The 12,755-nt window shown below is 42.6% G+C and overlaps 2 protein-coding genes across 2 annotated transcripts in view; one reads left to right on the top strand and one right to left on the bottom strand.

Moving 5' to 3' along the window:
• Positions 1–9,084, top strand: part of agbl5 (AGBL carboxypeptidase 5) — a 370,120-nt gene extending 361,036 nt beyond the window's left edge. The window contains exon 13 of the transcript XR_007450380.1: positions 8,752–9,084. The gene's annotated coding sequence lies outside the window, so the exon portion shown is untranslated. The remainder of the gene's footprint in view (positions 1–8,751) is intronic.
• The window catches only part of LOC125897055 (pleckstrin homology domain interacting protein), a 76,437-nt gene that overhangs the window by 32,436 nt on the left and 31,246 nt on the right, over positions 1–12,755 (bottom strand). Inside the window, exons 16-21 of the mRNA XM_049590086.1 lie at positions 10,811–10,939; positions 10,391–10,616; positions 7,791–7,931; positions 2,499–2,682; positions 2,300–2,402; positions 2,030–2,164 (exon numbers count right to left, since the gene is read on the bottom strand). Of these exons, the coding sequence (XP_049446043.1) occupies positions 2,030–2,164; positions 2,300–2,402; positions 2,499–2,682; positions 7,791–7,931; positions 10,391–10,616; positions 10,811–10,939 (918 nt within the window). The remainder of the gene's footprint in view (positions 1–2,029; positions 2,165–2,299; positions 2,403–2,498; positions 2,683–7,790; positions 7,932–10,390; positions 10,617–10,810; positions 10,940–12,755) is intronic.

The raw sequence follows: 12,755 nt of genomic DNA, 5'->3' as shown, positions 1-12,755 counted from the left end.
ATGTCTATAGGATAAGAGTGACTCTAAGATTCATTTTCACAGCTATTTCAGAACTACTCGACTTTTGTCTGTATTACAATAGCAATACTACTACATTATTTGTGTTTTAAAGGCAGCAGGTATAGGTCATGCCATTTTTCTTTATCTTGATTAATTTTGCACATCTGTGCTGTCATATTTGGTGATGTGTGCGCGGACAAGAAATCAAAGCTACATCCCCCGTGTTAAAAATTAATAATTCGACCACTGAACACACATTATTTTATGTTTTATATTAGCACTCTGATGATGAACAAAACACAAACAGAGCCAGTGAAAGGTAAATACCTCAGTGTTTAATAAAGGCAAAGTGTTGTCTATGTTACTGCACACTATGGCCCACGGTTCAGACATTTTTTAAAGATTTTTTGCCTTATTATTCGGCAGGACAGTATGAAGTGTGACCGGGGGAAAGAGAGGGGTGACATGCAGCAATCGGCCACAGGATGGAATCAAGCCCATGGCCACCTGCAGCAAGGACACTGCCTAAGTGCGTGGGCCACCCGCTCTACCTGCAGTGTATGTGGTTGCCCCTGCCTATTTACCCTGACTTATATTCACTGTAAACTTGTTTTGCTGATTATTTATTTGTTGTAATTAGAACCAGTGCACTACGTGGTGCAAGGACCCTATGGAAATCCAAGGAATTCTTTTTCTTCTTCCTCAAAATGAATCATATTTTGGGGGGGCTTTACATACTCAAAAACTCATGACACTTTGTACACACATCACATTTGGTGGAAAATTTGATTTGTTATTGATCTCGTGCTTGGGTTCCAAAAAATGGCTTAGTAGCACCCCTTGAAAAATTACTACAAAGGAACCTCCGAAGATGGTTTGACCTGTATGTATGAAACGCATGTAACGTCCCAAGACAAAAACAGTCTCTCGGAGCCATACCCTAAACCAAACAGTTAAGATATACAAAAAGCCCCCTAAGCACAAAAACCAACACACAAATCCAAACAAGACTAAAATCTAAATTAACATCCATTAGTGCCAAACACTGTATGTTGGATTCAGTTCCTAAACCAATTGTCAGTCTGTCCTGTGTTACTTTTCTCTTCCTGTCCCATGTTTGAGAAAGATAGTCAGAAAATGCAGAAACATTATCAAAAAGGTATTTAATCAAAGCTGCATTCACAGTATTTCAAATCAAATCTAAGGCCCCAATTACACAGAAAGCATCTTGCAGGTTCCAAAACATGACGCACACAGTACTGCCTTTTTTCTTTTAACTCAGTGCCACTAGCAAAACAGCGCTTGCTGCGCCTTCCCGTCCTTATACTGTACTAACCTTCCCCTGTAATCAATCTACTGTTTTGTTTTTTTCACAGTAATTAGAAGCTAGTCAGTAAAATGTTGAGGCAGAGGGTGCTGTCTGTAGCTCTGGTTGAGGGTGAAAGGCTGTCAGCAGATAAACAGAGATCTGTGTGGGGACATGAGACCCTAAAAAAGAGTGGATCATGGGGAGTACCACCAGTTGGTCCAGGAGTTTCTCCTCCATGATGGACGTTTCAAGGTATATTTTAGAATGACTCAGGGGCAGTTTGACAACCTGCTGTCTATCATCAGGCCGTATAGCTCTGGGGATCCAGCAACCACTACCACCAGTCTCTCCTCCACTGTTTATCATCTGTAAACTTGTTGTCGTGACCACCACAGAAGGCCCGCCTCTCACATCATCTGATTGGAAACTGGGAAAAACGATGACGATAGAAGAGATGATGTGGGAAGATTTTCTGCTCTGAGTTAACTTGCGGAATTCAGAGCGCTCTGGCAAAACTGCCAGTTGCCTAGAGTGCAGAAACCTGAGGCTCGTGGCAACGAAAAACAGTGAGCAAAAAGCTTCACTCTCATCAAAAACAATTACAAAAAGCTGCCTCCAGCTGCTAAAACGCTTTCTGTGTGAGTTTCAAGAAGGGTTTAACAAACAGCTCCCCCATAAAGCATTCAACTAAATTCAAAACAAGGCAGCAACTGTCTCTACCTCTGAGGTGCTTTCATCATCATCAGCAGCCTCGGCGCTCTGGCGGCTCGTCTCCTCCATAGCCGCACGTGTGTGGTAGCCGTGGTTACCTTGGCTCCTCCTCCCCTCATCAACCGACTCTGATGTTGGATGAACCTAGAGAATGATTCAACAAGAAATATGTATTAAAATTAAAGTGCTGTGTGTAACAGACGTTACGCCAAAAATATAAAACTATATTCCCATAAAACAATAACGTGTGTGTGTGTGTATGTGTGTTAATACACTCACCCTGCTCTCCTTGGGGAGCGAGTGGATGGTGCGTCTCCTCCTTTCTGACTGATAAATATTTATCTCCTCCTCCCCTTTAGCCTCACGCCAGTTTACCTGTCTCCTACACGATAGCACACACACACAGAGTCACGACATGCATTCACACTATCACTTCCAAAAACATGCTCCTCTGTGTGACATCAGTGTCGTGTGTCACCTGACAGAGGCGTCCTCCAGCTCGGGGACCAGCACCCTGCGGCTCCAGGCCACTAGGTCTCCTTCTGTGGCCATCTGGCTGCGCGGGGCGTTGCTGTGCATCTGGCGGACACCCTCAATCTGCCCGCTGCGACGCAGACCAACGTTGGGCGGAGAGTGCACCTCTGTGGGCGAACCCACCGATCCTGAGGGAGGAGATGTCAAAGAGAGGAGGAACAGGGCTTTTTAATTTGTCAGCATTTAGGGGATACACCTGCTTTTGGGGGGAGTTGTCCCGCTGGTCAAAACACTTGATAGAAGATGCTGAACCCAAACTAGGCATGGGACAATATGAATATTTCATGTCATGGTTATCCTGGCTGAAATAATTGCAATTTGTTAAGAGATAAATATTTTACTGCATCACAGATAGGACACATCTGTTTTTAGTGAGCCCCCTTTTTCAAGTAAAACAATCAAACAATCTTAAAAAGGAAGCCAGGCTTGTCAACTACTTATGACAACATATCTTTCAACTTAAAATATGCCGAACAGAAGTTAGAGCATCTTTAGCTACTGTACTGTGACGTATTTCCCAGTGAAACAAAATATTTGAGCAGTGTGCAGTTACAAGAGGGATTTAAATGGGTTTGTGTAGCGCCTTTCCACACTACGACTCACGTTCGCCCATTCACACACTGACAGCCAAGGCTACCATAAAAGGTGCCACCTGCTACTCAGTTTGTAAGACACTCACAGACCGATGGAACAGCCATCAGCAATTTGGGGTTCAGTATCTTGGTCAAGTATACTCCAGCATCCAGACTGGAGGATCCGGGGATCGAACTGCACCCTGCTACCTTCTGAGCCACAATCAAATCCTTCGCAATTTTCTGGACCACTTAAAAGTAGGCAAGCTTAGAGTTAGGCGCAATGCAGAGCTGTTGGCTCCACACACTTGTCCTTCGCCATCAGATCAGGAGGAGGATGAAGGAGAACCAAATTGTTTTACAGGTGAAAATGAAGGTTTTGCCCACTGACATCCAAACACACATCTCTACCAATTTCTCTCCATATTTCTCTGTTAGCTACTACAACCAGAGACAGTTGTTGTCGCTAACTACAAGAGACGGTTTGCTGCAGTGTGGGAAAGTTTTATATGACCAGTGTGGTTAGCTAGTCACCCAAAGTCTCATAACACAGCTTTTGTAAACACCCATGAATTCAGGATGAGTCATCAATCATTTGAAACAGTTTCATCTGGTTTCACAGAAAAAGAAAAGGGGGATTTTGATGCTTGTGTACAGATATCATGAATATACAAACACTTTGGTTGACCTTATGAGTGACAGCAGGTGACTCAAATCATCTAAAAAGTGAGTAAATTAGAATTTGCAGCTCTTGAATAAATGGGGGAGGGCTGCAGCCACTTATCATTGATTATCAATTAACAATGACACTGTATATCCATTACAACTTCCAAAAGTTCAAGTTGAAGTCTTCCAAAATGCTTGTTTTTTATGAGCAACAGTTTGAAAACCCAGCATATATTCAGTTTACAATCACAAAGAGAAGCCAAAGAAAAGCAGCAAATCAAGCTGCCTGGAGCCAGTGAATATCTGGTATCTTGTTTTAAAGGAGACTTAAAGCATTAATCATTTGACAAAATAGTTAGTGATTAGATTTGTGTTGATAGAGTAAATTCTTGTCTCAGCTCTAAAAGTGATTCATTGTCTAAAAGATAGAAAGAAAGACAAGAGAAGAAACAATGATTATAAGTAGCAGGGAGTCTGCTGCTGAGTTAATGATATTTTATCTGAGTAATCTAATGGAATTTATAAAGCTTACATTAAAGACACCCTGGATTTTGTTACTGAGAAGACTACAGTGTCCTTCTGTTAGAAAGAGACAGCTGCGCTCACAGTGTACGCTGATGTGTTACAGAGCACCAGACAAGCACAGACAAGTGGATGATTCATGTGTATACATGTATACATGTTTTTGAAAATTTTTCTCTATGTTTGACTAATGCTGTTCCAAAGTTGTATAATTGCCTAGAGTTGGTTCATGTTCTCACGGCAGCATTTACAAGAGGACCAGATCAAATGCCTTGTGTGAGAAAGCTACTCTTGATTGGTCAGAAAAATCCAGGAAGTAAAGCAAACGTTGAAGAAGAGTACACTTGCAAGATAAATGTGACACTTTCTAATGTCACAATGGAGGGACAACTACGCAGGTTGATTTTAGCGCTGCTCATCGTGGACTATATTGCTGCAGTTGCTTCACATCCAGGTTGAAACACCTTCTCACCACAAACCAACCACACCAGAGTTCGTTTGTAACCAGACTGAGACCACCTCTTCAAGAAGGTCTCGTTCCGGTTGTTTTGGTGCGCACCTGAGTGTGACTGCTGTGTTCACACACTTAGGGGGCAAATGAACTTGAGTTTGACTGAATCATACCAAACAGGGCCGGTGTGAAAGCACTCTAAAACAGAGATTTTTAAAATGCCTTCTAACAGAGCATTCAGGAAACAACATCATCATCATCTCCTCAATTTGCACCTGCCCATTGTTGCTTTGTGAAATAAGCATGTACGAGAAGGTGGACTATTACTTGGTTAACATTTTGTTTGTACTGCTTGGTCTAACTTCACACTTAAACCCAGCACTGCTGCACCACTTCACGAACTAACAGAGGCATCTGCTGTGTCCAACGTTTTTGCTCCACCTCAGCATCCAAACTTGAATGTAAACTAAAACCAACAGTGAAACCAGCAGATGGTGGGACCATTTTGAAAGTGGGATTGTCATCTATGAGGAGTGGAAGGGAAAAGGTAACGATATTTTGTAAAACAAAGGTGGTGTGAACAGAATTTTTATGAAAAAATGGGAGACAATATCTGTTAATAAACAATATCTCTATATGTGTAAACAGAGCCTTAGATCTACTGTATGTTTTCATCACTTAAAGGTCCAGTCTGTAGGATTTAGGAGGATATATTGGCAAAAATGGAAATGAATATCATAAGTATGTTTTCTTTAGTGTATTATCAGTGAGCTGTTTAAATCTACACCAGGAGGGGGTCTTTGTTTATGGAGATTGCCATACTGCACTGCCATGTTTTGCTTCAGTAGCCCAGAACATACAAACCAAACACTGGCTCCAGATAGGGCCATTTGCGTCTTCACACCAGCCACTGTAGAAAGACGCCCAACTGCAATGAGCAGCACCATAGTTACACTGATATGTAATCTGAAACTGACTTTTTTAGTGTTTCTAGTGATTTAAATCACAGAGTCTGTTTGTTTTGGAGAGGAAGAGACCTTTGTGAATAATCTGGATCAGAAAAAGGTGAGCACACTTTAACCTACATGAGAAAAGGGGCAAGAACACAATAGCATGTTGTGGGCAAGCCATCCATCTCCAAGATGCCAAACAGTGTTGCAGATGCACTGATTTGTAACGTGAAACTGATTTATCCAGTGTTTTTAGCAGTTCAAATCATCTAGTCTGTTTGTTTTGGAGACCTCTGCGGATAATTCGGCTCCCAGTAAAAACCTCCTGAGCAATGAACACTGAAGGAATTCTGGCCGTGAGAAGTTTCAGCTGGTTGCAATCTGCAGTTCACCACAAAACACCACCAAATCCCCTGAAATCTCACACACACGTCACCTTTAACAGAAAAAATACCAAAAGGCAAATGTGCCACAGATCAGTTCTCTGTATTTACTAACTCTCAGTCAGGCGTATCTGATTGAACTTTCTAGGTTTTCCTGTGTGAATCTTGTTTTGCATAATTGGGAATTATTTAAGTTGTTGAAATGTGCATAAAAAATCTTTTTAGTTCGACAATACGCTAATTACAAACTAAATGTTTGAAAGTAATTATGTTGATTATGACAAGACATTTATACAAATGTATTGTGTGGCGTACTTCTGATAGAGTTAATTATACAAATGCATTATATCTGGATTAAAACAGTGTCTGCGAAGAGTATTTATTTAACTCTGCTTCAAAGATGGTTTGCAATATACAAATTCCACAAAAAGCTTCTGCATTTTAACTGAATTAAAGCTACAGTTGGAAATGTTTGTGAAATAACTTCTTGTCATATTTGCTAAGTCTTTGGGGAAAAAAAATCAGGCCCCTCCTCCCACTTGTAGAGTCACTGGTCCATGGAAAACAACCAATCAGTGCAGAGAAATCTCTAACACAGCTGTCAATCATGTCACGTCAATAAGAAAGTTTGCTCCGGCTGGTGGGTGGTGCTGAAATTTCATCTCAACTTTTTCCAACATGGCGGTCGGGTCACAAACGTTCTCATTTTACAGCTAAACAGTACACTAAAAATGTTACAATGTAGTCACAGAATCTTGGTTCATATTTGATGAACGCTGCCTAGTTTGACAGGAGTTTACAAACTGATTAACACGATCGACAGCCGAGTTTCAGACTCCTCAGCTCTGACTGGTTGTTTTCATTCACGTGCAGTAATGCCATTGGAAGCAATAAAGTAGGCAGAGGAGTAGATTATCTGTGTTGTGTACTTCTGTGTGGATATAGAGAGAATTTCAGCAATATCACAAAAAGTTATCAACTACAGCTTTAAGGCACTGAATTAGCATTTGAGTTGCCCTAAATCAGTGGCTCCAAACTGGTGGGTGATGGTCCAAATGTGGGTCGTGGGCCCATTCTGAATGGACCCCAAGTGACTTGCAAATGTGTCAAATTTGTAAGGAAACTACGGAAGCATATTGCTTTCACCTGACAAATAAAAAACGCCCTGTTTTTCAGAGTAATTTATTTACTTTTCTGTTTTTCTGAGGAATTTTCCCCCTGTTTTTCATGGTATTTTTTTCTGTTTTTCGTGGTAATGTCTTTTTTCCTGAACGAGGAGACGAGATACTTCAAAATCTCGCGAGAAGCTCCCACCTGGCACCTGCAAGTGACCTGCATCCATGGTGACTCCTGCTCATGGATGTATTTTGCATCGTGCTCCTGCTCCTAGACAGTTTCAACTATGGGATCAATAAGGGTAAGGCACGTAATTAGTTACACACAGGGTATGATAATCTAGCTATGTTTTCCACTGCATCCTTCTAGTGTAGACCTATCCCTCAATGTAACAGGTTAGGTTAGTAAGAGGTTGTAACAACATTACCTGACAACTGAAATCATGCCCATACACGTTTGTCAGGTAACGTTGTTACAACCTGTTACTAACCTAACCTGTTACACCTGTTACCAGTTGGGAACCACTGCCCTACATAACGTCCTGCCTACACTGCAACAGTCATGGTGCCGTCTTACCTCTGCTGGACCTGGTGTTTGCTGAGGCAGAAGTGTCATTCGTTCCCAGTCTTTGGTCCTGTTCCTGCTGCAGCCTCTGAATCATCGTGTCTAAAGGACTGGGACCGTCCACCGCCTGCTCACTCACCACTTGATTCAGGCCTGACACAGACAGAAGTGGACAAAGAGAGACTTTAAAAGTGAAAGGCAAACAGACCAAACCTTAAATCCAGCAGCAGCCACAGAGAAGACCTCTGCTGTCCTCTAATAACTGGATGTATACATTGCTTTATTGCATTCAATTCTGTTTCTTTTTGTGGAGGTCAGCTAAGAACCATTGGCACATTACAATGCTCTACAATCAACTTACAGGAAGAGGAAGGGCAATGGGTTTTTCACAAAGCCTTCACAGTCACCTTAATATCCACGATGCTTTTGATAAGCTGACAGCAGGGCAAAGTTCGCTGTACACCAACATATATATATATATATATATATATATATATATATATACACACACTGTGAGGTAAAAGCCTCCGAAAGCATGTAGAGTGTCTCATAAGAAATTCCTCTTTCCTCCTTTTCCTCCTTCACCTGCCTCCGCTGTGCCCTACTAATGTATTTCAGAACTACTGTTTCTGTTTGCACTCCTGCCAACACTTTATACTGCCTTATTAATTCTGCTTTTTAATTGCCAATGCTGGTGTAGTTTCAGTAAAAGCCTCTCATTAAAGGAATACTTCACCACCCAAATGACTATTTGTATATCAATTACTCACCCTGTGTTGCCTTAAATTTGTGAATAAAAACTGTTTTTCTTGCACGCCTCCAAGGTGAAAAAAAGAATCCAAAAATGAGAAAATTCCAATAGTCCAATAAAAACCAATAGTTGTCATTCAGGGCCATTAGTTGACTAGTCACCTGCATGTTTACGATATGAACGTAATGATTAAATGATATATTTTGGTGGTTTGAGTTGAAGGTGTGAGAAAGAATAGTATCAGTAACATTGTTAACACTGTGCTACATTACAGAGAAATACAAAACCGTACTAATGAACCTTCATTAATATAGGCCTATATTTTATCTCCAAGTGCACGTCACACACTGAGCGAGCCGCCTGTTAATGACGCTGTGGGCTAATGGGCATGTAGCTACTTCCATGTTTCAGATGATGCGTCATGTTTGTAGTCGACCAATGAAGATGAGTTTACATATCACCTTGGGTTCGTCCTTCACCTTCTCAAAATGATCCCACACTTTGGATTTCCTGCCCGACATGTTATTAACTAGCCTGTGGAATAACCGCAGGTATCAGCCCTGGAGATTAACCTGACGAGGACACTTCCTTTGTCTGTCCTTTCAAATTAAAGTCACACATGGTCCAGTCATACAGGTTTGGATTTATTTTGACAAGGAGCGGCTCCTGATAGAGCTCTACATTTGTTTTTTGTTTTGTGATTTGTGCTACTGTTGTTTTAAAGGGTTAGTGTGGATTCACCGAATCATACTACTGATCGAGGCAGCGGTACACCAACAGCTCCTGATTTCGCAGTATTATATTTGGCGGCCAGGTTCGGTTCTGGGGCCTCTGTCTTTCCTGGGCCTAGGCAGAAAGCCTCTTTCACGCCCCTATGTGGAAACCTTAAGGCAGGAAGAGCACACCTCTCTGCCCTTCCATGCGCCTACATGGAAAGCTTAAGGCAGGGAGAGCACACCTCTCTACCCTTCCATGCGCCTACATGGAAAGCTTAAGGCAGGGAGAGCACACCTCTCTGCCCTTCCATGCGCCTACATGGAAAGCTTAAGGCAGGAAGAGCACACCTCTCTACCCTTCCACGCATAGACGAAGAAAGTCTGAGGCAGAGAGAGCAAACCTTCCTGCCCTTCCATGCACCTGCAATGACATTGATAAGTCAAACACAGCATGAAAAGGAGGAGCTGGGGTGGAGGCAGGTTGCAAAGCAGCTTGCAGAAGAAGCAGCAACAGTAGGCAGGCCAGAGCAGTTTAAATAGGGCACCCTGAATGAGATTCGCCAGTTGGTTGCATAGTAAGGAATCATGTGATCTATCAGCTGACTCCCTTCCATCAATCAGCTGCCTCATCAGTTGATTGTGCTATCTGAGATCAGCTGATGTCACTGGGATGTGAGCTGAGCTTGACATCGTGTCCTGCCTGAACTAACACTATGCTCAATTTTTGCTGTTGTTAAACATGGACCCCTGTGACTTCAATTAAATAAGAATTTCCTCTGTTTTTGGATTCTCCATTGACCACAGAGGCATGCGTGAAAAACAAAGTTTCCTTCAGGAATTCATCATAACACAGAGTGAGTAATTAATATAAAAATGGTAATTATGTGGACAAAGTTCTCTCTGCAGCACAGACGTGACTCTTGTTAGGCTATGAGAGCAGTACGATAAGAACAGCTTGATAAAAGTGACTTTGATCAGCTGACAGATGGGTTAGATTAGTCAGAAGACGACGGCGTCACCTCCATTTAAAGATCTGATCTGAAGCGTACAAGCAGACAAGTGAAGAGCAGAGCTACAACTGAGTTCATGCCCTCAGGCTGTGCAGTGAGGAGATACTCATGTGGGTCTGATTTCAGCCTCTGTACCTGAGGAAGTGACGCCCATCTGTGGGATGAGCTGCTCGTCTCTGCAGCCCTCCCTGCCGGGCACCAGCCGCTGGTATCTGGGGGCGTGGGGGTTCCCGTCCACGTCCACCAGGAAGGGAGGGGGCATCAGGTGTGGCGCCTGCTGAGTCTGCTCGTCCAGGACGTAATTGTTGGCATCTCGGATCAGCGGCCGGTAGTCGGTGTGGAAGAACATCTGGTCCGCTATCTGAAGCACAGGTGAAAGTTAAAAGGTACATTTACATCTTTAGGTTTTCAGTGAGGATGTAAGATATTCTCTGCCGCTGATCTGGGGAAGTGATGAAGACATTTGTTGCTAGGTATAACATCAATTACTGTTGTTAAATGTCAGGTATAGATACCGTTTGTGTAAAAACATTAAAGCTGAGCCTGTTGCATTACCTTGTCATACTTGCTGCTGGAGCCAAAGCCAAATATGAGCAGATGTCCATGGGAGTCAGTGGCTGCAAAATGCTGCCCATCTGGACTACATTTGCAGTCGAACAGGGCTCCGTGCCCTTGGCCCTCGATCTATCCACAGAGAGAGGGGGGGGCATAGGTAAATAGGTGCACACTGTAAATCATAGTATTACACTACCAGAGGGAATTCCAGCCAACTGTAGCAGTTGTATGGCATAAAAAACACAGTCAACTCAACATGTTCAAGCTCAAATATTCCAAATATTCAACAAGATTTTTACATCAGTAATAAATGAAAATAGCAACACTGACACACGTAGAGTTCAACAGTAAGAGAAGTCCGGGTGGGAATCACAAGGGACCCCATGCAATGATATTATAACAACATTTAAGTCAAAATGCAGTATTATTCCAAGTATTTCGATAACATATATTGCGATTTATTACCTTTTTTTTCAACTGCTAATTATTTCCCACAAGGAAAACTCTGTCAACATCTCTGTTTCACACTGCAGGGTTGGTTTTCATGTGGCGTTGGAATAATCATGAAGAGTTCCCCACTGGGAAAATTCACGTGAGCACCCACAGAGGTTAGAACAACAACTCGAAAGTCAGCAAACATTTTGGTATATGGGTTGCAGAGTTAACGTCATGTATGCGGAAAAATGGTGGATGAAAGTAAATGTTCAGTTGATGGCAATAAACGTTTTTATTACGCACATTTGCATGCCAATTTTTGTTCACATGCATTTTGTAATATGGTATTAGGTTGTAACTGTTAGCTGCTGTCCACGTCGAGTGACTTAGTTTAGTTAGGAAGTTAGTTTTAGGGGATGTACTGGTGCAGCAACAAGTCTGGGATAAAATCAGTTGCTAATATAAAGCCTGATGACGCTCTGGGCAATTGAATACAACACATCTTCTCTGAAGTGTCCATGTTGTTTCAACATTACTAGCCATTCCAAAACAGGACCCTACCCACTCTCACTCCATCACAGCGTGTAACACCTTCTGTAGTCACCTTCACAGCTGAATGAAGCACCCTTCGTCAAGGTTTAGGGTGTAAACACAGCGATAAGCTTTGGGACAAATTTTTTTCTCTGGAGCCGAAAGAGAAACTGTTGAAACTTTTCATAACAATAGAGAAAAATAAAGCTTAATCCAATTTTATGTTCTTTATATGTATTCGTAGCATTTACATTTAATTTGTATGTGCTGCCATAGGCCTACCTGAATTTTTGTATATTATGTTTTTATCATTAAAAGAAATAAATAACCCTCTAAATGAGATATATATTAAAGCCTCTACAGGGAACTTTCATTTTGAGTTGATTTTGGCGACCCTGTGGACAAAAGCGGTAGTGTTTTGCCAGAATGAAGCCTACATTTCCCATGAGCTCTAACACGTATTGTTGTAAAGACGATTTGTTTTGGGGATGAATGAATCAACAAGACAGGAAAACTTTGGCCCCGCTCCTATCGGAGATCCCAGCTCACCTCTGCTGGGGTAAACGCAGTGGTCAGCTGGTAAGGCTGAAGGCCTGTTTGGCGAGCACTTCCACAGCTTCTTGGACTGAGTATGGAGCGCTGCCTCGCCTCTTTATTTCTCAGTACTCGCTGGACCCTGTCGACGCCGGCCCGGATGAGGTGTTCCAGCCCCGCGGCCCCTGCTCTCCTCGTCCCCGCTGGCGCAGGGTGAATCTGCGCAACCTGTGGCCTCTGTGTGTGGCTCCCCGGACAGCTAACGCCGTGGACCCGCCGGCTCCTGCCAGGATTGGGCTGGTAAATGCTAGATCGCTAGCGAACAAAACATTTATCCTGAAGGATTTCCTGACTTCCTGAGGATTGGATTTTCTCTGTGTGACTGAGACGTGGCTGACTGTTGGTGAGTCCAGTGCTTTCACAGAACTTTTACCCGATGATTGCT

Source organism: Epinephelus fuscoguttatus, linkage group LG11, assembly GCF_011397635.1.
Source record: "Epinephelus fuscoguttatus linkage group LG11, E.fuscoguttatus.final_Chr_v1".
In the NCBI taxonomy this organism is placed as follows: Eukaryota; Metazoa; Chordata; class Actinopteri; order Perciformes; family Serranidae; genus Epinephelus; species Epinephelus fuscoguttatus.
The sequence above is the reverse complement of the archived record's forward strand: the minus strand, read 5'-3'. Positions and strand labels throughout refer to the sequence as shown.